General features: G+C 42.2%; 1 protein-coding gene across 5 annotated transcripts in view; it reads right to left on the bottom strand.

Annotated features, from left to right (window-relative positions):
• Positions 1–21,552, bottom strand: part of LOC122564179 (protein CASP-like) — a 601,305-nt gene extending 579,753 nt beyond the window's left edge. The window contains exons 1-2 of one of the 5 annotated variants that reach the window (XM_043718857.1): positions 21,327–21,552; positions 6,529–6,549 (exon numbers count right to left, since the gene is read on the bottom strand). In XM_043718857.1, coding sequence (XP_043574792.1) covers positions 6,529–6,549; positions 21,327–21,389 — 84 coding nt within the window. In that variant the 5' untranslated portion in view covers positions 21,390–21,552. The remainder of the gene's footprint in view (positions 1–6,528; positions 6,550–21,326) is intronic. The other 4 variants (XM_043718861.1, XM_043718858.1, XM_043718860.1 and 1 more) reach the window with 4 other exon arrangements.
• Positions 21,553–22,137: the final 585 nt, after the last annotated feature.

Raw genomic sequence — 22,137 nt, 5'->3', positions numbered from 1 at the left:
TGCTTTCCTTTATTGGTCAGAGTATTGAGTACAGGAGTTGGGAGGTCATGTTGCAGCTGTACAGGACATTGGTTGGGCCACTGTTGGAATATTGCATGCAATTCTGGTCTCCTTCCTATCAGAAAGATGATGTGAAACTTGAAAGGGTTCAGAAAAGAAAGACAAGGATGTTGCCAGGGTTGGAGGATCTGAGCTCCAGGGAGAGGCTGAACAGGCTGGGGCTGTTTACCCTGGAGTGCGGACGCTGAGGGGTGACCTTATAGAGGTTTACAAAATTATGAGGGGCATAGATAGGATAAATAAACAAAGTCTTTTCCCTGGGGTCGGGGAGTCCAATACTAGAGAGCATTGGCTTAGGGTGAGAGGGAAAAGATATAAAAGAGACCTAACGGGCAACTTTTTCATGCAGAGGATAGTACGTGTGTGGAATGAGCTGCCAGAGAATGTGGTGGAGGCTGGTACAATTGCAACATTTAAGAGGCATTTGGATGGGTATATGAATAGGAAGGGTTTGGAGGGATATGGGCCAGGTGCTGGTAGATGGGACTAGATTGGGATGGGATATCTGGTCGGCATGGACGGGTTGGACCAAAGGTCTGTTTCCATGCTGTACATCTCTATGACAATCGTGTTAACTTCCTCTTTAACCAGCAATACTACTCCACTACGTTTTCCTTTTTGCCTGTGTTTCCTAAATACTGAATACCCTGGGACATTCAGTTTCCATCCCTGGTCACCCTGCAGACATGTCTCCATAATCTCAATTATTATATCGTACCCGTTTCCATCCATCTGCACGACTGGTTCACCTACTTAATTGCAAATGCTCAATGCATTAAGGCACACTTTTTATTTTTCTCAATAGCCCCATTTGAATTTTGTACTTGGTTTCTCTGCCTTTCACTTTTCTTATTCCCTTTTCTACCTTTTGTTTTTGTCCTTGCTCCCACCTTCTCTGACTCTTTACCTAGGTTCTTCACCCTCTGGCATATTAATTTAGTCTCCCTAACCACTCTAGCAAACACTCCCCCAGGACATCAATCCCAGTCCTGCCCAGGTGTAACCCATTCAATTTGAATAGGTACCACCTCTGCCAGAACTGGTGCCAATGCCCCAGGAATCTGAAACCTTTCCCCGACACCATCTTTTCAGCCACATATTCATCCAGTATATCCTGTTATTTCCAATCTGACGAGCACGTGGCTCCGAGGTCCGATTTCTTAACTTTCTTCCTAGCTCCTTCTATTCTGCTTTTAAGACCTCATCCCTATTACCCATATCCTTTGTAACAATGTGTACCACAAACACTGGCTGTAGATCCTCCCCCCTTCAGAACATCCTGTACCCACTCTGAGACATCCTTGACCCTAGCAGCAGGGAGGCAACATCCCATCCTAGAGTCTCACTGCAGCCACAGAAACACCGGTCTATTCCCCTTACAATAGTGTTGCCTACAACTATTGCGCTGGCACACTTTTTAACCCCTTCCCTCTGCAGCAGAACCAACCGTTGTACAACGAGCCCAGTTGCTGTTGCTTTCCCCTAATACGTCATTCCCCTCAACAAAATCCAAAACAGTATATCTGTTTGCAGGGGAATGGCCACAGGGACATTCCTGAACTACCTGCCTATCTCTCTTGCTCTGCTGGTGGTCACCTATTCCCTTCCTGCCTACAAAGTCTGATTTACGATGTGACCACCTCTCTGTACATGCTATCCACAATACTCTCTGCCTCGCGGATGCTCCACAGTATCCACATCCACCGCTCCTCCTCTGAAGCTCCTAAGAGGTGCAGCTGGAGATACTTTGTGCATGTTGGAACTGTTCCCAGCCTGCCACATGGAGCAAACCGAACTCTGGGCTCTTCTGCCATAGTTTACCTCTGTAAATTAAACCTTGGAGAATACTTTATATTAAGATTAAACCAGTTATCTGTGGCCTTTCTTTCCTAGTCCGTGGACTACCCTTACAGATTTGAAGCCAAAAACGTATTATAAGCAATAGAGGTTGGAAGGACTTAGCTGCCTTACCTACTATTCATCAATCAGCTCTCTCCCTTGTAGTCTACCTTGTGCCAGACCATTCACTTGATATAATCGAGACCAGTAACACACTTAGTTTGTAAACAATATAGACCAAAAACAGAATTATGCTGGGGATACCATGATGAAGACAAAGTGAAGGAGCAGCAGCAGCACGAGGCAGACTTGGCACTCAGCAAGAGCAGAGCACAGATGCCACATGCAGTAGAGTGGAGGAGGTAGCTCACGTAAGACGGGACAACCATAAATAGTACTAAGAGCAACATGATAGATGGACCCCACAGATTCCTAGAATGTTAAGAATACCCAGCAGATCACGCAGCCTACTTTATTGCACTGACGATGTCAGAGTCATACAGCACAAAGACAAACCCTTATGGTCAACCAGTCCATGCCAAACATAAGCCCAACCTAAACTTGTCTCACTTGCCTGTTCCTGCCCACATCCCACCAAATCTTTCCGATTCATGAATATATACAAATGTCTTTTCAACGTCGTAATTGTGCTCACATCCACTGAGAATTTGTGTTGTGTATAAGCAGGCAGGGAAAGAGTTAAGTTCAGAGTTTTGTGAAACAAGAGGTTCAGTTGAACATGACTCAGATCAGTTAAGAGCTTAGAGTTAACAATGGGGTGCTGGAAGCGAGGGTAATAGGTTAACAAGGTAAAAAAGTATTCATTATGTAGAGCCATTTAACACGACAATATAGCATTCAGTATGTAAAGTCAGTTAACAAGGTGAAAAGTATTCATTACGTGAAGCCAGTTGACAAGGTTAAGAACATTCATTGTGTAAGAGCAGATGGCTTAATCTTTACTGTTGATGCTCGCCGATTGTTGTTCCCCTCCTACGTGAGCCACCTCCACCCCCACCACCCCCTCACCCCACTCTGCTGTATGGTCACCCAATAAATACGTATATTGCCTTATCTGGATGCTCGTCCCTCTAAAATGGCTATATACTTAACTGAGAAACTGCTCTTCCAGAGAAGACAGAGAACTCATGTCTCTGTGCACATGGGAAATTGTTCTCTCTCCCTCCAGGGCCCGGAATAAAGATGGAGGAGTTAAACTAAACAGAGGACCCTTGATTATCCGAATATCAACTATCCAAATTTTGGATTACACGAAGAAGATCTCAAGGTCCGGATAGAAACATTACGTCAAAGAGGTGATTCAACATTGATTGCGTCTTTTGTTTACAATGATTAAAAATGAACTCGGCTTACTGAAATGCTGCTGAGAACAGTCTTGAAAATCGATGGGAGCCCAGGCACCTTCTACAAATGACTGACCACCCACCCTCTCCCCATACTTTCCCTGGAGTTCTACACAGGGTAGTACCCCAAACCCTGACAAGGGGTCTGACAGGAGTTAGGATGCATGGGTTGGACAGAGAGCAGGGTTGGATGGGATTAGAAGAGGACAGACGGGTGGGGGGGGGGGGGGGGGGGGGGGGCCTTCATGTGATGTGCTGCTGCCTAGTCTCCAGAACAGGAAGCAACTTAGCAAGTGCTCGCTGTGTCAACTCCATTGAACTGATGGTGGATTGCGGCGGGGCAGGTGCCTTACTCACAGGTGTGTGTCTGCTCAGAAACAAACCCTGAGACAGAGAGGGGCAGCAAGGCAGGCAGAGCGAAGAAAAAGGAAACTTCAGAAAACTCCGAGCCCCAGAGGAGAGACACTGAATCAATTAACCAAATAATCAATTATCCGGACGAAATAGTGCCCACCTATCCTGTTTGGATAATTGAGGTTCCTCTGTACCGTGTCTCCGAGCATTTTACCCACACTGGGTTTGATTGCCCTGAGTGGGTAATTCTGGTTCGAGTCCTCTGTGCGGTACTGAGGTTCCAATCCTCTGGGGTGGAAAGGGGGGTAATTGAGGTTCGAGTCCTCTGCATTTCAGCGAGGTTCAAGCCCCCCTTGAGGAGTAGAGTGAGAAAATCCCCCAGTGGCGAAACTTGAGGCTCTGAGAGTCTTTGATCTGGGTGAAGAGTGTGGTTTGGATTGCAGCGAGATGTGGTCCGCTGCGAGAGCTTTCTCTTTTTATAAGTGTAATTTCAGTCAGAGGATGCAAAAAGAAACGAGAAGTGCTGAAAAACGATTGCACTAATACTTGGGTTGAAAAAAGAATGTAGATTGCGCCATGCTCAGAGTGGTTAATGTTTAAAAACTTTGGTTTGCTAAAATACTAGCTCAGAAAATCCTTTTAACTAAGTGTCTTGCCTTGTCTGAATCACAATCTCAATTCAATATGTTTTGTGGGCTGTGTAGTGGGGCAGATGTTGTTTTTGCATTGTAATTGTACAACATTACGTCCTTAAAATTATCAAACTCGTAACCTTAAAACAAATTGAGTGCCTTCAGCCTTGATGTGTTCAAAATTCTACAATGCCTGTTTAAAAAGGAACAGTTGGGTCAGTGGTTGTACTTTAGTCAGATCAGATTATTGTATTAAAATATCTTTGCTGCTGCTGTGCAGAGTGTTTACAAAAAGAAGAATGCATTTTTAGTTTGATGTTTTGTTAAGATTTTCTAGAGAATATCAGAACTTGAGGCTGAGCTGCTTAACTTCTGTTAAGACTTCATTGGCTCCCTTCATATTGCAAATTCAAAGAATGTCGATTTCTACCAAAGTTGTCACTGTAAATCCAACGGTTTTATTTGGGAGGTTTCATTTAGAGAAAATATTTTAAAATATTCTGCATTTGGTTCCCACCAATATTTGAAATTTAAATCTGAACTGAAACTGCCTCTTCCAATTGCTAAAACACAGGAAACATTTTGTTGTTTTCTTGCTGTTCCAGGCTTTTGAAATACTTATCCTGACAGCGTTCACATTAGCTAAATATCAATTTGTTAAAGGAAAATTAGTTTTGAATAACCTGAATGGAGTCCCCCAAGCGTTTCATTTTAGGACCACGATTGTTGTTTACAATTGGCTGAATTGTTTTGGCAGTACAATTTAGAAGCTTATGGATTGTATAAAGCTTGATACTGTCATAAATAGTGAACAGATCAAAGACGACTGAGAAGGTTGAAATTGGCAGACACAATTTAGTGTAATTAAATGTGTGACTTTCTTCAAACTCATAACCACCTTGGCAAGGAAGGAACGAGATAGGAAATGCAAAAACATTTCAGCAGGCAACATCATCTCTAGAGTTTCTCCATTCACAGGTAAAGCATGCCTTCGGACCCCTCCACAACCTGATCCAACAAATTCAATCAGCTCCCCAGTCATGAGCATGAAAAGTGAAGAAGCTAGCAACAGTGAAGAGCAGATCGGTACACATTGTGTCAGTGGCCTTCCTATGGACATTAAATCATGTGAGCTTTACCTTCACTTTCAATCATTTAAGGGCTATGACTGTTCACTGATCAAGCTAACATCACAACAGCCAGTTGGCTTTGTTACATTTAAACAGCAGAGAGAGAGCAGAAGCATCCAACTGAAGCATCTCTGCAAGGATGAAAGTCTCAGTTTTGCGATGCATTTAACTGTACCTATCCAAAAAATCTAAGTTCTCCAAGGAGTGATGCAGGAACAGACTGAATTTTCTTTTCAGGTTGGATTTTACTAAAGGGAGTTTCGGAGAACTGGCTCATTTCCACTCAACTTGAAGGGGATGGAGTGGTCACAAAGGACTGTGGATTTAAGAACTTTACTGGTGAATCTTTTTTCCACATGGGAGGATTCTTCAAACTCTAATTACTGTAACGGATTCGTTCTTTTTGTTGTTATAATCATTGTATGCTGCGTGTCAATAACTTGCTTAAATACTGGCTGTCAAGAGTCTGATGAAAGTTGATAGTACCAGTGGTTATCATGAAATGATAAAAGTAGAGAATAAGAATGTGTATAAGGTATAAGCAGGCAAGGAAAGAGTTAAGTTCTGCATTTTGTGAAACAAGAACTTCACCTGAGCATGACTCAGATAAGAAGTCAGTTACCAATGGGGTGTTGGAGGCAAGGGTAATGGATTAACAAGGTGGAAAAGCATTCATTATGTAGATCCATTTAACATGATGAGGTAGCATTCAGTATGTAATGTCAGTTAACAAGGTGAAAAGTATTCATTACGTAGAGCCAGTTAACAAGGTTAAGAACATTCATTGTGTAACAGCAGATGGCTTAATCTTTACTGTTTGACGCTCGCTGATTGTAACGGTCATCCAATTAATATGTATCTTGCCTTATTTGAATGTTCCTCCGTGTAAAATGGCTGTATAGTTCATTGAGAAACTGCTCTTCCAGAGAAGATCGAGAACTCATGTCTCTGTGCACGTGGGCAATCGTTCTCTCTCCCTCCAGGGCCCAGAGTAAAGATGAAGGAGGTAAAACTATACCAAGCATTTTGCTTCAACTGAGGGGGAAATGGGATGACACCACCACTTTCTCAGGCAGTTCATTCCACACACGAACCACCCTCTGTGTAAAACATTTGTCCCTCTTGTCTTTAAAATCTCTCTCCTCTCACCTCGTCTTGAAATCCCTCATCCTAGGAAAAAGAAACCTACCATTAACATTATCTGTATCCAAACAGATTAGAGGAAACACCGCAGCTACATTCAATCTTGTTCAAGGTAATTTAGTTACGCGTACCACGAATAGGGTGATCCGAAATTAATACTGTAGTTCTATTCATGAAATTTACTACATTAAGCAAAACTGCATTACTCCAAAGAAACTGATGTACATACTCAGGTTATATTCCAGGAATGTCGATCAAGTACTGAATACAAGCACAAAGTTAATATAAAACACCAAATAGACAAAAAAAATCCAAAAAGAACACCTTTTTTCATTTCTTGCCTCACTTACAAGATTGCTTATCTGGAGGTAGAACACCATAGATCTTAATCCGACTCATCTGTAACTCTGGAAATTGGAAGTTGTGGATTATTAGACTACCATCCTGCTACTTTAGAGGTGAGGAGCACTGAGGTTCCTTAGAAATATCAAAATATTATCCAGCTTTACTTGAGCTGCTGACTTTTTAATCTCTCTACATCTCCCAGTAGCAACGAGTGGCATCATTAACAAGTCCCGCCACCTTGTAGCTCCATTCTCAGACCGTGTCATCCTCACCAAAAGTATGAAATGATAACTTAACCACGCAGAATGCTTCTGCTAGCTTATTTGGTGGTTAGAATTTTTAAGAGGAGCAAGGAATTCACATTTATCCCCTTTGCTGTTCTGACTGCCTGGCTAATGGACATGAACCAGCGAGTGGCGATATGGAGTTATTTTTCAGTTGGCAACCTGTAACTAGTGGAGTTCCACAAGCATCTGTGCAGGGACCAGAACTGTTGACATTATACATGAATGACTTTGAGAAAGAAAGAGAATGTACAATAGCCAAATTTGCAGACAACACAAAAATAGGTAGAAAGACAAGTTTTGATAGACATATAAGCTAGCAGAAGCATTCTGCTGAGATAATGGTAAGTAAATGGACAAAAAGTTGGCAGTATAGTGTGGGAAGATGTGAAGTTGTTCATTTGGAAGGAATATCACATTATTTAAATGGAGAAAAACTGCAAAAAGATGTAATCCACAGAGACTTGGGGCACTTGTGCACGAAACACAAAGCTAGCACACAAAGCTAATCAGCAGCTGATTAGATAGGATAATGGAATTTTGGCCCTGATTTCAAGGGGTTTGGAGTTTAAGAGTAGAGATGTCTTACAGCAACTGAACAAGATGCTGATGAGACCACATCTAGAGAACTGTGAGCAGATTTTGTTTTATTTAAGGGGGAAATACCTAATTTCATTGGAGGCAGTGCAGAGAAGATTTATGATGATGATCATTGGTATGAAGGGATTGTCTTATGAGCAAAGGCTAAACAGGTTTATTCACTGAAGTACAGAAGAACAAAAGATAATCTCATTAAAACAAATAGAACTTTCAAGGAGCTTGACAAGGAAATTATGAGAAATTGTTTCCCTCATGGGAGAGTCTGCAGCCAGAGGGTATAGCCTTTGAATAAACAGATGCCAATTTAAGACTGAGATGAGTAGGAATTTCTTCTCTCAGAGGACTGAGGGTCTTTGTAACTCCTTGCCACAGAGAGCTGTGGGACAGAGTGCTTATGTACATTTAGGGTTGAGATAGATAGATTCTTCACCTGTAGGAAAATCAAGGCTGATTGGGAATTGCAGGAAAGTGGGCAAGGTATGTCAGGTCAGACATGATCCTACTAATTGGTGGAGCAGAATTGAGGGGACCAATAGCCTACACTGGTTCCTATTTCTTATGGTCTTTCCTTTCCCTTGTTTTGCTTTCAACGCAAAATTGCTTAGGAGCTGTGATAGATGTTTGAATAGCAAAAACAAGGTGGCAAATTATAATCTGAATGGCGACAGATTAGGCAAGGGGGAAGTGCAATGAAACCTGAGTGTTCCTGTACATTGTCGCAAGTAGACAGGTGCATCAGGTGATGAAGGCAAATCCCTTGTTGGCCTTCACAATGACAGGTTGAGTACAGAAGCAGGAATGTTGTGCTGCAATTGTACAGGGCCTTGGTGAGCGCACACCTCGAGTACTGTGAGCAAATTTAGTCTCCTTATCTAAGGAAGGATATTCTGACAACAGAAGGAGTGCAATGAAGCTTTACCAGACCAATTTCTGGGATGGCAAGACTAACGTACATAGAGAAATGGGACTGGTTGGGATTGTATTCATCAATGTTTCGAAGAACTTGATGGGGGAGGGTGTGGAATCTCAGACAAAAACTTAGAGGACTTTAACAGGACTAGACAGGGTAAATACACAAAGAATGTTTCTGATGACCAGAGAGTCCAAGACCAAGGATCATAGTCTAAGGATACAGATAGTCCTTTTTTGAGAAGATTTGCAGCTCAGATTGATGATAATTACCTAAGTTATCTTACTTGAAGGTTTGTTTTCAGATGTTTTGTCACCATGCTAGGTAATATCAGTGAGTCTCTGGTGCAGCGCTGGCGGTATGCCCCGCCTCTCAATTTATAAGTCTTGGTTTTTTCCAAGGAACAAAGATATGCACAAGAATTCTTAAAGGCATGGCATTCTAACCAGAACTCCTTCAATAAACAATCAATTTAGATCCTATCTGCCTTCCCTTGAAAAGAAAAAAAGAATCGGAAATGACATCACCCACCTTAAGAAACCAAGACCTACAAATAGAGAGGTGGGACATACCACCAGCGCTTCACCAGAGACTCTCACTGATGTTGTTACCTAGTACGGTGACTAAACTTCCGAAAACAAATCTTCAAGCTCAGTGAGATAACTTACATACTTATACAGGTGGCCCATTTAGGACTGAGATTAGGAGAAATTCTTCACAAAAGCATGGTTAGCCTAAGGAATTCTCTACCACAGAAAGCAGTTGAGACCCAAACATTCGAATTTTCAGGAATTTGAAATAGTTCTTAGGGCAACAAGGATTTGGGGAGAAAGTAGAACAGGATGCGGAGTTAGATGATCAACCATGATTATGATGCATGGCAGACTCAAAGGACCAAATGACCTACTCCTGCTCCTATTTTCTAGGTCACTCAGCAGGGAATAGCTCATTAGCTGACTGAGAAGGAACTTACTGAACTTAGGAGCACTGTAAGGAGAAGTCACAATGAACTTCAGAGTAATGGGCTGGGACAACTGGTGAAAGAACAGTGTGGAAACCCTTGTTAGCTAGGAAAGTCAAAGTGGGCACAATTGCAACATTTAAAAGACATTTGGATAAGTACATGAATAAGAAAGGTTTGTAGGGATATGAGAAGTAGGTGGGTCTAATTTAGTTTGGGATTATATTCAGCATGAACTGGTTGGATCAAAGGGTCTGTTTCCATACTGTATGACGGAAGCTGACAGTGGTTAAACAGAAGCATTTAGTGGACTAGAAAAGCAGAATAAAAAATTAAGAATTTCACTTTAAGGAGCACAGAAGGAAGGCTACATGTGGAAAAATTCGAAGGCCCTGAGAATACTTGTTGGGCAATAGAAAAAAGACAACAATGCACAGGGTTTTGCTCATACACAGCATTTTGTTAAGCATATGTCATTCTAACACTACCAAAAATTTGCTTTTAGCTTTAAATTTTTCCAGCCATATCCAAGCACTGAATATCTACCTCTAAAGCAAAGCAATACAGGTGTTATCAAACCAGGGAGGCCCTCCTTAAAACACATGGATGTTTAAGCAGTGGTTAGTTTGAAGTATTTTACTGTCACGAAACAAGTGAAATATCAGAAGCAGACAGTAGAAGGAGCTAGCATACTGTCTCAACAAAATTCAGTGACCAATTAACAGAGGCACTGAAGCACATTTGATTCCTCTATCAGCTCTTAATCTTGCAAGTCACACAAAGAATACGTTCACGCAGTCCATGTTACAACTTCAAAACTTCCCAAAGCATTTAAATCCAATAAAGTACTATTGAAGTACAGTCCAGTTCTACATTACTAGTGTAATACAGAAAACCAGTAATGCATGGTCCACAAAGTACAATTAGATAATAACCAGATAATATGCTTCAGTCATGCAAATCAAGAGATAAATAATAGCTAGGAAATCTAAGATGTTCCCGACTCTTCTCCAAACAGTGCCACAAAGTCTTTTGCATTAAACTGAGCCCTTGTCTGCCCCCTCAGCTCATGTCTCATCCAAAATATAGCAGCAGTGGCAGCACAATATCCCCTCAGTACTGCACAGGAGTATTAACCTAGATTTTGTGCTCGGTTCTCTGTTGATAGAAAATGGAATTCACACCATTGCTCAGATTTTTCGAACGGGTGAGAGAGTAGCAAAACGAGAATTAAAACATCAACGTTGGTATGAACACTAGATTGGTGTAATGCTAGACAAAGTTGGCATTAACACCAATACAACTGCTCGGTTAATAGCTGTAACTGGAGTCCATCAAATTACATCTCATTTTACATTAGATTACATTAGATTACATTACAGTGTGGAAACAGGCCCTTCGGCCCAACAAGTCCACACCGACCCGCCGAAGCGAAACCCACCCATACCCCTACATTTACCCCTTACCTAACACTACGGGCAATTTAGCATGGCCAATTCACCTGACCCTGCACATCTTTTGGACTGTGGGAGGAAACCGGAGCACCCGGAGGAAACCCACGCAGACACAGGGAGAACGTGCAAACTCCACACAGTCAGTCGCCTGAGGCGGGAATTGAACCCGGGTCTCAGGCGCTGTGAGGCAGCAGTGCTAACCACTGTGCCACCGTGCCGCCCACACGGTGGCACGGTGGCACAGTTGTTAGCACTGCTGCCACCGTGGAGATAAAGACAAAGCAGCTGGGAAGCTTGAAAAATTTGAATCTTAACACTGAGTGCTATTCACTAAAGCATAAACTCTCTCAGCTAAATGTCATATCAAAACAGGTTAAGACTGGGATAACAGAAACATACACAATGTGCTGACTAACTGCAGTCAGAAAAAGATAAAGCACGTATTCCCCCTCTCCAGTGAAGAAAACATAGTAGAACAAGTTCTACTATGTTCGAAGTTACTTGCTTGCACAAAGTTATCAATCTTAAATAAATGTTATTGTGTGTGGCATCTCAGTATTCAGTGTGTCAATAGAGCAATCGTCACCCATTATCAGGACCTCAATTCCGGGGGTCAAAAAATCACTATTTTTTTTTCCTTAAAATAGATCCAAGATCTTCCTATGCTTCTTCTCTCTTCCAGAAGAATGTACGACTGTGAGAAATGATAGAAATAGCATGGAGGTTATTATGCCAAGAAAATGTGCATTGGGCCTGCTGGTCTTTTCTTGCTTATTGTATGTTTGTAAAAGCAAACAGGTTCAGCTCTCTATTTACACCTGGAATACTGCTTCTGCCCGAAACGTCGATTTTACTGCTCCTCAGATGCTGCCTGAACTGCTGTGCTTTTCCAGCACCATTCTAATCTAGACTCTGGTTTCCAGGATCTGCAGTCATTGTTTTTACCTCTCTATCTACACCAAAAAGGCACAGCCGTCCTACATTACAGCGAGGAGCTGGACGGTCAAAATATTATAGATATTATAGATAATATTATAGATACCAGTTTTACCCTTGAGTGCAAAGTGAGTTTCATTTCTGGAAAGGAGCAAGGATCACTGATTGACACTTTAGTGTCCTAGGTGGTCCTGAAGAGAACAATCTTACTTGACACAATGCTCCCTTTAAATCACACAGCTGCGCAACAACTGGGAACATGCCACAAAGCAACATACAGGTTGTGTACAAATAATATTTCCTTTAAAATGTATATATGCAAGACCTTGTGTCAATCGTAAAGGGATCCAAGGGCACAAAAAACCCAATTAAAAAACTATGAACAGACCGGAGTCTAACAATACAGTTAGAAAAGCACTGTATATTTTAGAACAAGACTTTGCTTTAACATGAGGTTTTACAAGATGTATGCTATGCTTTACAAACTTAAAGCAGTTGAGGTTATAACTACTAGGGTATATAGTGTAGTATACTTGGATTTCCAAAAGTTATTCGATTAGGTGCTGCACAAAAAACTAATACACAAGGTATGGGACCGTGGATTTGGAACCGATGTCTGAAGTGGATCTCTTCTTAGGCATTCCCTGAGGTGGAGGATGACTTGCTTCCACACTGGTTCCATGAATTCAGAGATGACTGATGTGTCCACCGCATGATCTGCAGACTCTGCTACCTGGACGGCAGATTATGTTTGGAGCTTTTTTGAACTTTCTTCGAATTCCTCAATTTTTCCTTTATGTACTACCAAAGTTTCTCAAACTGTTTGATGACTTCCCGAATGAGCTTTCTCCATTTTGGTCAGTCACAATCCTGGGTCTCCTTTTAGTTTTACCAGCTCAGGTTAGCTTTGAGGACATCCCTAAAAGCACTTCCACTGCTCTCCTGATGGGGCCTAGTTCCAAGTACAGAAATTGCTTCAGGCATCTGGCGTCAGGTATACGAAAGCCATATTCTGCTCAGTGAAGCCACCTTGATGCTGGACATATTGGTGTGAAAGAGGATGCTGCAGTTAGGCCATCTTTCTTGCCACCAAGTTATAGCTAGTGACATGACACTTCTGCAATGCTTTGACAAACCTGCCATTGATCTTCCAAAGCAGATAGGAGCAGAGATCCCTGCTGTCCAGTAAACGTTTAGCTATTTTCAATCTACAATAATGGCTTAAACATCAATAGAAAGAGAATCATGTATCAAAGTCTGCTAATGACAGAGAGCTAACAGCGTGTCCAAGCTGTGGGAAAACAAAAAGGTGTAAATAAGTTCACGGAGTGAAAAAAAGCATAACATAAGAAGTTCCTCATAACTTCCTCATAACATAAGAAGTTGTTCACTTTGGTTCAAGAATATGAAAGCAGTGTTTTGTTTAAACAAGGCACGAAAACTGTACATGTTGGAGTTCAGGGAGCTTTGGACGTGCTCATACAAGGAACATTAAAGTTTAGACGTAAGTTTGCTCACTGAGCTGGAAGGTTCATTTTCAGACGTTTCGTCACCATATCAGGTAGCATCATCAGTGAGCCTCCGGTGAAGCACTGCTGTTAGTGACCCACATTTTATTTATGTGCTTAGGTTTCCTTGGGTTGGTGATGTCATTTCCTGTGGTGATGTCAGTTCCTGTCTTTTTCTTAGGTGGTAAATGGGGTCCACGTCCATGTGTTCGTTCAACGAAATGTCTAAAAATGAACCTTCCAGCTCAGCAAGCAAACTTACATCCAGAATCTCAACCTGAGCTACAAATCTTCTCAAAACTCACCAACATGAAAGCTTGCATGCAGGTAATACAAATAATTAGGAAAGCAATGGCACGGTAGCAGTTAATAACCAATCTGGACCAATACACCTATTCCCACCTCTGTAGCATTGTCTGTTTCTGCACCACTTCAACTCTTCTGCTACCAAAACCGTCAACTATGGTCTTGTTCCTATCAAGCATAATTATTCTAATATACTCCAACTGGTCTTCCACACTGCATACAAACTGAAGCGTGTGGAAACTACTTTCTCCTGGTCTACACTCTCCTTACCTCATCTCCACTGGCACTTTAACTCCTTCAAATTGTTTTTTATGTTGGTGTAGACCTCCTGCATCAACTTTCAAAATTAGTAGCTAAAGTGTCATCACATGCACAGAATTCCACAGCGGTTGCACACCTGAGAGAAAATGTTACTTTTACCCCTCCAGGATATCGGTACTTGTCTAGTTCCAGCCTCCTGTGCATTCCTAATTGTAACTGTTCCATTACTGGATGGTCATGCTTTCAACTATCCAGGCCCCAGGTTCTGGAATTCTCTCAAACTTCTCCCTCTCTCTACCTCACTCTTCTCTAAACCTAATATTACACAAACCTTTGGTCATCACATAGTTGGGCTTGGTCTCATATTTTGCTTCATATAGCTTCTAGAAAGCACCTTGGGCCACCTCATTACATTAAGGTAAAGTAGAAGTCAAGAGGCCATAATCCAGAGGACCATAGGGCTACTCTCTCATTAAAAAGAAATGATGGGTGGTAGTTTAACCTGAGGGCCACCACGCCTCAGGCAAGGGGACAGTGTGAGAAGGACAGTCATTCATGGTGACCTTAGCCACTGCAGGAATTGAACCCACATATTAGCATAATTCTGCTTGCAAACCAGCTGTCCAGCTAACTGAGCTAATTAACTCCACTAGCTAGAGATGCTACTTAAATACAAATTATTGTTTGTCCATGAAATACATGTGATAGCAGATAGCTACATGAATTAAGCTCAACATAAATCACTACTTAGACAAAGCGGAGACAGAGGAAGAAAATACAAGTACAGAGGAACCTCAATTATCCGGACGAGATGAGTGGGCACTATTTCGTTCGGATAATTGATTATTCAGTTAAATCGATTAAATGCCTTTCCTCTGGGGCTCAGAGTTTTTTTTAAGTCCACTCCCCATTCAGGAGACGAGGCAGCAGCACACCTCGTGCAAGCCCCCACCCCACCCCCGTCCGATACTCCCTCCCCCTCTCCGGGGCAGCCAGATTAGACACCAACAAGACTGCTGCTGCTGCCTTTGTGGGTAAGTCTCCAAATAGCGCATACACACACACACAACTTTTTACTGCAACGTTTTGGCAGTTTCCACCTTTACTCTGTACAGGACAATGTTGAAGAGATTATCTGGGGAAGGGGGGTTTAAGGTACACCCCTCTGTAGAACTCCAGGGAAAGTGTGGGGGGAGAGAGAGGGCAGGAGGTAAGTCATTTGGGGATGGTGCCTGTTTAATCACTGTAAACAAAAGACATGATCAGTGCTGGAAACATGTCATTGATGTAATGTTTCTATCGCGACCACAAGATCTCCTTCGGATATCCAACATTCGGATAATTGATATTCGGATAATCGAGGTTCCTCTGTACTCATCTAAATCATTCAACTAGTGACAGCGTGACAAAGCTTCCAAATTTGTACACAGAATGCAATGAAAGATATAGTATCAAATAAAAACAGTAGAAAATCATGTTTAATACAACACTAAATTCATTCACTTTAACAATTTCATTGTCTGCTGATAGTTCTGCAAACCGCAAAGGTGCCATTTCCTAGAGTAGATGTTTGTTCAAAGAACAAAGATCTTTCAACCCAGATTGCAACTGGGAGAAAACAAACAAAATGTGCATTCTGTTTCTGTACCCGTAGATCACTGACAACAACTCTTCAGCAGAGATTCTCCAGCTTCCTAACAATCAACTGTAAAAACAAATCTCTTATTTAAATTGTAATTAGTTCATCGTTAATATTTCAACAGATTACTAGTGGTACCTCCTTTAAACTGTAACAGTTCTGACAGAATTGAATTCGATCTGAACTTGAAGTAATGTAAATCTACATAAATAAAGGAACTCCTTATTAATAGTATTTTTAATTTAAACTGTTATCTTTCCAAGTAGCAGGTCAAACTTAAACTGTGTGAGCAAGAGCTGCCTTTAGCGAATTCAAATCACAAATAAATCCAAATTTCTCACTCTCAAGTGAAAGTTTACTGAACTATTTTCACTATTCTTAAAAATAACCATTGACCAACAGAAAATCTATCCAAACATTATGTTAGTTCAAAACCGAAAATTCTTCATTCGTTTTATGCAATTCAAAGAGGAAAGAAAGATGGCCATAGTCCTCAGCCAAGCACTTCACAATCATCTAGGTGTCAAGTACAGCCCAAGGGGCCTCACCATCTCAAGAATGTTCAACACAAAGGCAGCTATTCTGCCTTGTCAAGGAAGGGTTTATGCACATTTAGAATTCAAAGCTGCTTCAACAGAAACTTCACATGTGAAATTAACTAGAAGCCAACTCCAGTCTCTTCGCCGTATATATTTTTCACCTCAAAAAGTAACTGGCATAAATATTATGTCGAAACATAGCATCTATAAAACAAGTACTACCCTACCTTAAATTCAGAAGCTAAAATGTGTAAAACTTCTGAATTGTCCCTGTAATCAGTCTATACTCAACTCCAATAAATTGTCAGGCAAGAATATTTATTAAAATGTATGTTTTATGTACAATATTGTAATTATAGTACGGAAATAGAATTTTACCACACTGCACCATGACAACGCTTTTCAATATAATGCTGAAAGATTCATTCTCTCTCGCTCTGCTAAGACTACAGTTTGTTTGCATAAAACAAACTGCACTAGAGAATTAGAGTGAGAATGGTCATTTTCTTTTAACTGTAATAGATATAAAATTAGCCTTGGAAAATAATCAAACTAACATGCCCAATTTTTTAAAACTATTTCATCAAGCGTAAACCCCTTTCACATCCCATACCTCAGCAATTATCATTTGGCAGATGGCCAAAGCTAGCTTTGAAATTTCAGGCTTGTATGAGTATCTAATAGACTTGCAGTAATTTTATATATAAAAAAACACTAGTTTAACGAAGCTCAGGTCTAATCATTCTTCGCTATCAGTATTTTTACTCGAGCAGCTGGGGGAAATTACCCCATAATGACCAAATACAAATTCAAATTATTTTTAACAGGAACATTACATTTAAGTTAAGTTATCTCCATATGGTAATTATTCTATAATTAAAGAGTATATACCAAGATTTTAAAGAACATTTTAAAATAACGCAAGCTGCAGACTTGCAGTAGCCAAACCAATCTAGTTTATGCAAGTAAATTCATAAATGTTGATGCTTAATCACTTTTTATTTTGTTAATTTATCTTCAAAATCCAAAGAGTTATATTCAAAATGTTAGCATATATATTTAACAATGTTTGTATGCTTCTGCAACAGGGAACAAATTAGAGGGTGAAAGGGTTACAACACCAACCCCCACTAAAGCTGTAAAAATGTATGGAACAATACATAGACACGCACTGTGATTATCATACCAGACACGCTTAGTCAGAATTCATCTTCAAAGTATGCTTCAGTAAACAAACAGAGGAGGATTAATGAAAAAGTGATTCAGCCTGCCGCCTAAGCACTATAAAAATTTGAAATAATTACATATACTGAAAACACCAATAGCCCAAAAATACACATGGTTAAACTATTTCACAATTGCAGTTGCCTGGTTCACTTAAGATATTCGAAATAACCTGGACAAGGACAATTAAAAGATGTCTTAGACCCACATTATTGGTTAGTTACAAAAAGAGCTTTCCTATGTCTCAAGACTGTTCACATACTATGCAAACTATGTTTTCAAGCACAATTCAAGCACAAGTGAATTGTTATTCTCAGACAAAAATAAGTAATTTCAGCCTATCTCCAAAAAAAACCAAAACCTCAGAACCATGTTCAACCAGAAGGACTTCAAAGTTTCATATCCAAAAACACTCATCTTGTGTTCAATGCCAGAACCTGAATGTTGGATCCACTTATCACAGCACGATTACTACACAGTCCCAACTGACCCAACCTTGTTTCTTTAACCAAGCTGCACCTAATGTAATCATTTGCCAGATCCTATAATGTGCAGCAACACATTATAAACACATTTGGTAAAGCTTTGTTATTGTACCAATTAATCCAACAACTTGATCTGAATTGCTGAACCATTACTATATCTAAGATCTATCACTTTATCCATTTATCAAAGAACTGTCACTGTGCAAAAGATGCTCTCCAGCATTGTATTCATTTACGAGTGCCATTCAAAACAAACTATACTACTGACTGTCATTACCCCTTATTTTATGTCATTATGACTTTAAATTTTGATTACTCTATTGCATTATGGCACATCGCCTTCTTTTGTACACTTCATCATCGTTACTCATTGCAGCATCCCATTGGTATACGAGATGTCCAGGCATTATCATTTTGTAATAACAGAGATTGCCTGTATCCCACTCCATTACTGCATCCATTACTACATATAACTATTTCAATACACTTCTGACCAGTCTCCCACATTTTGTCCTCCAAAAACTTGAGGCCATCCGAAACTCTGTCCCTAACTCACACAAATTCCAATTCCCAACTATTGTTGTTCTTGATAACTAACACATTCAGTTAAGGAACATCTTGATTTTAAAATTCTCTCTTGGTTTCAAATCGCTCTATGATCTCCAGCATCTGCAGTCCTCACTTTCTCCTATGGCCTTGCTCTGTTTATTTCTGTAATCTTGTCCAGCTCACATATCTCCAATGTTGATACCTTGAATATCCCCAATTTAAAATATTTCATCGACAGTATAGTAGCGTTCAATTCCTGTATCAAGGCTTGAAGCTATGGAATACTTTCCATAAACTTTTCTACTTTGCTATCTTTCTTTAAGGCACTTGTGAAAATGTTTGCTCTTGGTCATCTCACTTAATATCTCAGTAGGGCTCAATGTCACATTTTGGTTTATGATGCACATATGAAGTCCTTAAAGGCTCCTAATAAATTGTTGCTGTTACTGTGCCCAAATACTGCAATCCATTACTGAAACACTGCATCATATTCAAGCAACTAAGTGCCCTTGCTGCACACAATTAAGATACCGGACATCATTACTTGTTCAGATCCCCATCACTGCATCCAAATGCAGTTTCCGCTCTCCAATCCGACGACAGTAGCATTTCCAAAATCCAGCACCCTACTGCTGCATCATCTCCCAAATCTGACTGCAGCACCAGCATTCCAATCGTGCAAACAATGGCTGCAGCACCAGCTCCACAAATTCCATTCCCCATAACAGCACAGATTCCCAAACTTTAATTCTCCATTACAGCATGAGATGTCCAAACCCTGCTTCCATTAGAGCACAGGATCCAAATGTACTCACCATCACAGCAACCAGATTCCCAAATTGTGACCCATCCCACAAGATATCCAAATCTCACACCCATTACAGCAATGGCATTCCCAAATCCACTACAGCCAGAAATTTCTCTCCCCATTACAACAGTGGATAATCAAATCTTGTTCTCCAGTGTACAGTTGTGGATCTTCAAAGCCCAACCTCCAGTACAGCACCAATCCAACAATTCTGCTTGTTAAAGCCAAGGAAAATCAATCCTGCACTCCATTAAATTTTCAAATCCCGAGTCCTGCAACACATTCCTTCCCTGAATCACCAATCCCACACACCTTTCCATCAAAGGTCCCCAATCTCATATCCCCAATCCAAGTCCCATTACATTCCCACTCCCCAAATACCACTCCCTATTACATTCATGGATCACCAACCCTGCACCACTTTCCAGAATTAGATCTCCAATCCCACACTTACTGCAGCCTCGGGCCCCAAGTGCAGCCTACCCAATCCTCTCTGGGATCCCCAAACCTGCACCCACTGCAATACCAGATTCAGAATCCCACACTCTGCCCCAATCCCAGATCTCCAATTCCACTCCCTATCCTAAATCCCATTCAAGCACCTTTCCCAGTCCCAGAGCCTCAATCCTGCAATTTTTCCCACATTCCCAATCCTTGCACCCTGTCTGGATCCTCAATCCCCTATACCTTTACAGTTTCAGATCCCAAATGCCATACTCTGCCCCAGTTTCCCTCACCAGCAATCCTGCATCCCAATCTCACACCCTTTCCAATTGCAGTTTCTCAATCCAGTTCCCCCCCCCAAAAACCATTTAGTGATCTTCAATGACACATCCTGTTCTAGTCTCAGATCCCAATCCCGCACCGTTCTAGCTCTGCATCCTAAATCTCACACCCTGTTCCAGTTACCCCCAATCATGTATTCGCAATCCCACACCCTTTCCAAATCTAGATTTTCAATCCTGCACCCTGTCCTGGTCCAGGATCCCCAACACCCCTCCTGCCCCTTATCCCAGTCCCAGAATCGTTATCGCCGCGCCCTATCCCAGTCCCAAATCCCCAAACATTCACCTTAACAAATGTCGGTACCCCCTCCCCCCATCCTGTTCCCAACTCCATCCAGTGATCCCCGATCTTGCACACCACCAGAACACATTGTTGCCCCAGCCCGTCATTGCGACGAGCCTCAATGAGACGCTGCAAGCCGCCGCCGAGGGCAGCCACTCAGGCTCATCGTCAACACTCCCTTTTCATTAATCTGACGTCCTGATTAGAAAAAAAAAAGTTTTCATAAAACCCCCGAGCTGGAACACAAAGTGCAGGAGCGGAGCAGATCCTGCCGCTCTCCGCAACCATTGCCGGTCCGCCCGAGTTCCGGACGTCGGGGAGGAGCAGGGCCTTGGAAAGCCTCCGGCCGGGGCACGTTCGCAACTTCAAACCCGGGGGACCGCCTCCCCCCCCGACCCTGCCGCCCCTTCAGACTCCTGGCCGCAGCTCCACATTTCACCCGGCCGGCGAAAGCCGCGGCCTATCGCAGCCTCCGGCCAGCTCCCCATGGGGACAGCCGTCCGACTGTGAGGCTCTCGGTGTCGGCGCGCTTCCAAATGGAAGCCGCTTGGTGCTGGCTCTCTGAGGGAGGAGGGAAGAGGCCGGCTACAGCTCAAACTTTCCCTCCTCCTCAGGGCAGCCGACCTGACTCCCCCTCTCCGCCCCCCGGCCGGAAAAGTTACAATAAACTGTGGGGCAAAGGCGCCCCTGCAGCCGCCAGGCCTCGGCCTCAGGGCCCGGATCAGATCGCGGGCGCCATCTTGGCTGCTGGCGGCTGATCGATGATTGAACACAAAAGCAGCCGAGGGATCAATTCCTGATCAATCACAAAAAGCCCGCATCCCGGCGCTCGAAGCCGGCCAATACCGCCACTGTCCGGCCAGGCCCAAAGTCCAGACTACCCGGTGGGCCGTGCCGCCCTCCCGAACTCCCCCGACCGCTGCTGACCTGAAGCAGTTGTAAATCAAATTTCTTCCAATATTGAAACATCGATCCCACATTGGCGGCCATCTTGAGACATATTGAGGCGATAGAGAGCGAGCCTGGATTGGAGTTCCTGCACGGAGGGGGAGGGGGAGGGGGAGGCGGAGATCCACAAAACCCGGTGCGACACTCACACACAGCGCGGAGCTGGATCCGCCAGTACCAACCTGCCCGGCCGGTCGTCACTTGGCCGCCCGCATCCTGATCCCGAATTCCAGGATCCGGCTCCCACAGCCGCTGGGCTGAGCACACCAACAAATAAAATAGGGAGCTTGCATCGTGCAAGCGATACATCCCATTTAAACCCGCAGCATTTTCACCCCAATGTTTTCTTTAACATTTAAAAAGGCGACCACTCGATACAGAGTGCTTCTTGGATATGCAACTAAAATATTTTTCTTCTTTCCAGTTTTGTTTATTTTGCCAACTAGCTTGTATTTTGCATCCTGCTGTGTTTGTGTACTCTAACATTGCGATTTCTTTCTCTGGACTTAGGATTCGACTCCATAAAGAAAGGGAACACCAAAATATGTCAGTTTATAATGACGTTATTTGTGTTTTTTTTAAGTTAAGACTATGATTGATGATCCTTTAAAAACTCGTAATGTTTAATCAAAGAGACTTGGCGCTACATTGTAAACCACTTGAGATGTTCTGACTGTTCGGAACACAGTTTAACCTCAAATCCCCAAATCCTCCCATGCCACCAGCGAACTGCTGTGATCCCGAATTCTTTTTTTTCAAAGGGCAAACAACTTTCACACTTTTCATTGAG

Source organism: Chiloscyllium plagiosum, chromosome 28 (assembly GCF_004010195.1).
Source record: "Chiloscyllium plagiosum isolate BGI_BamShark_2017 chromosome 28, ASM401019v2, whole genome shotgun sequence".
Classification (NCBI taxonomy): Eukaryota; Metazoa; Chordata; class Chondrichthyes; order Orectolobiformes; family Hemiscylliidae; genus Chiloscyllium; species Chiloscyllium plagiosum.
This window is presented reverse-complemented; position numbering and strand designations above follow the sequence as displayed.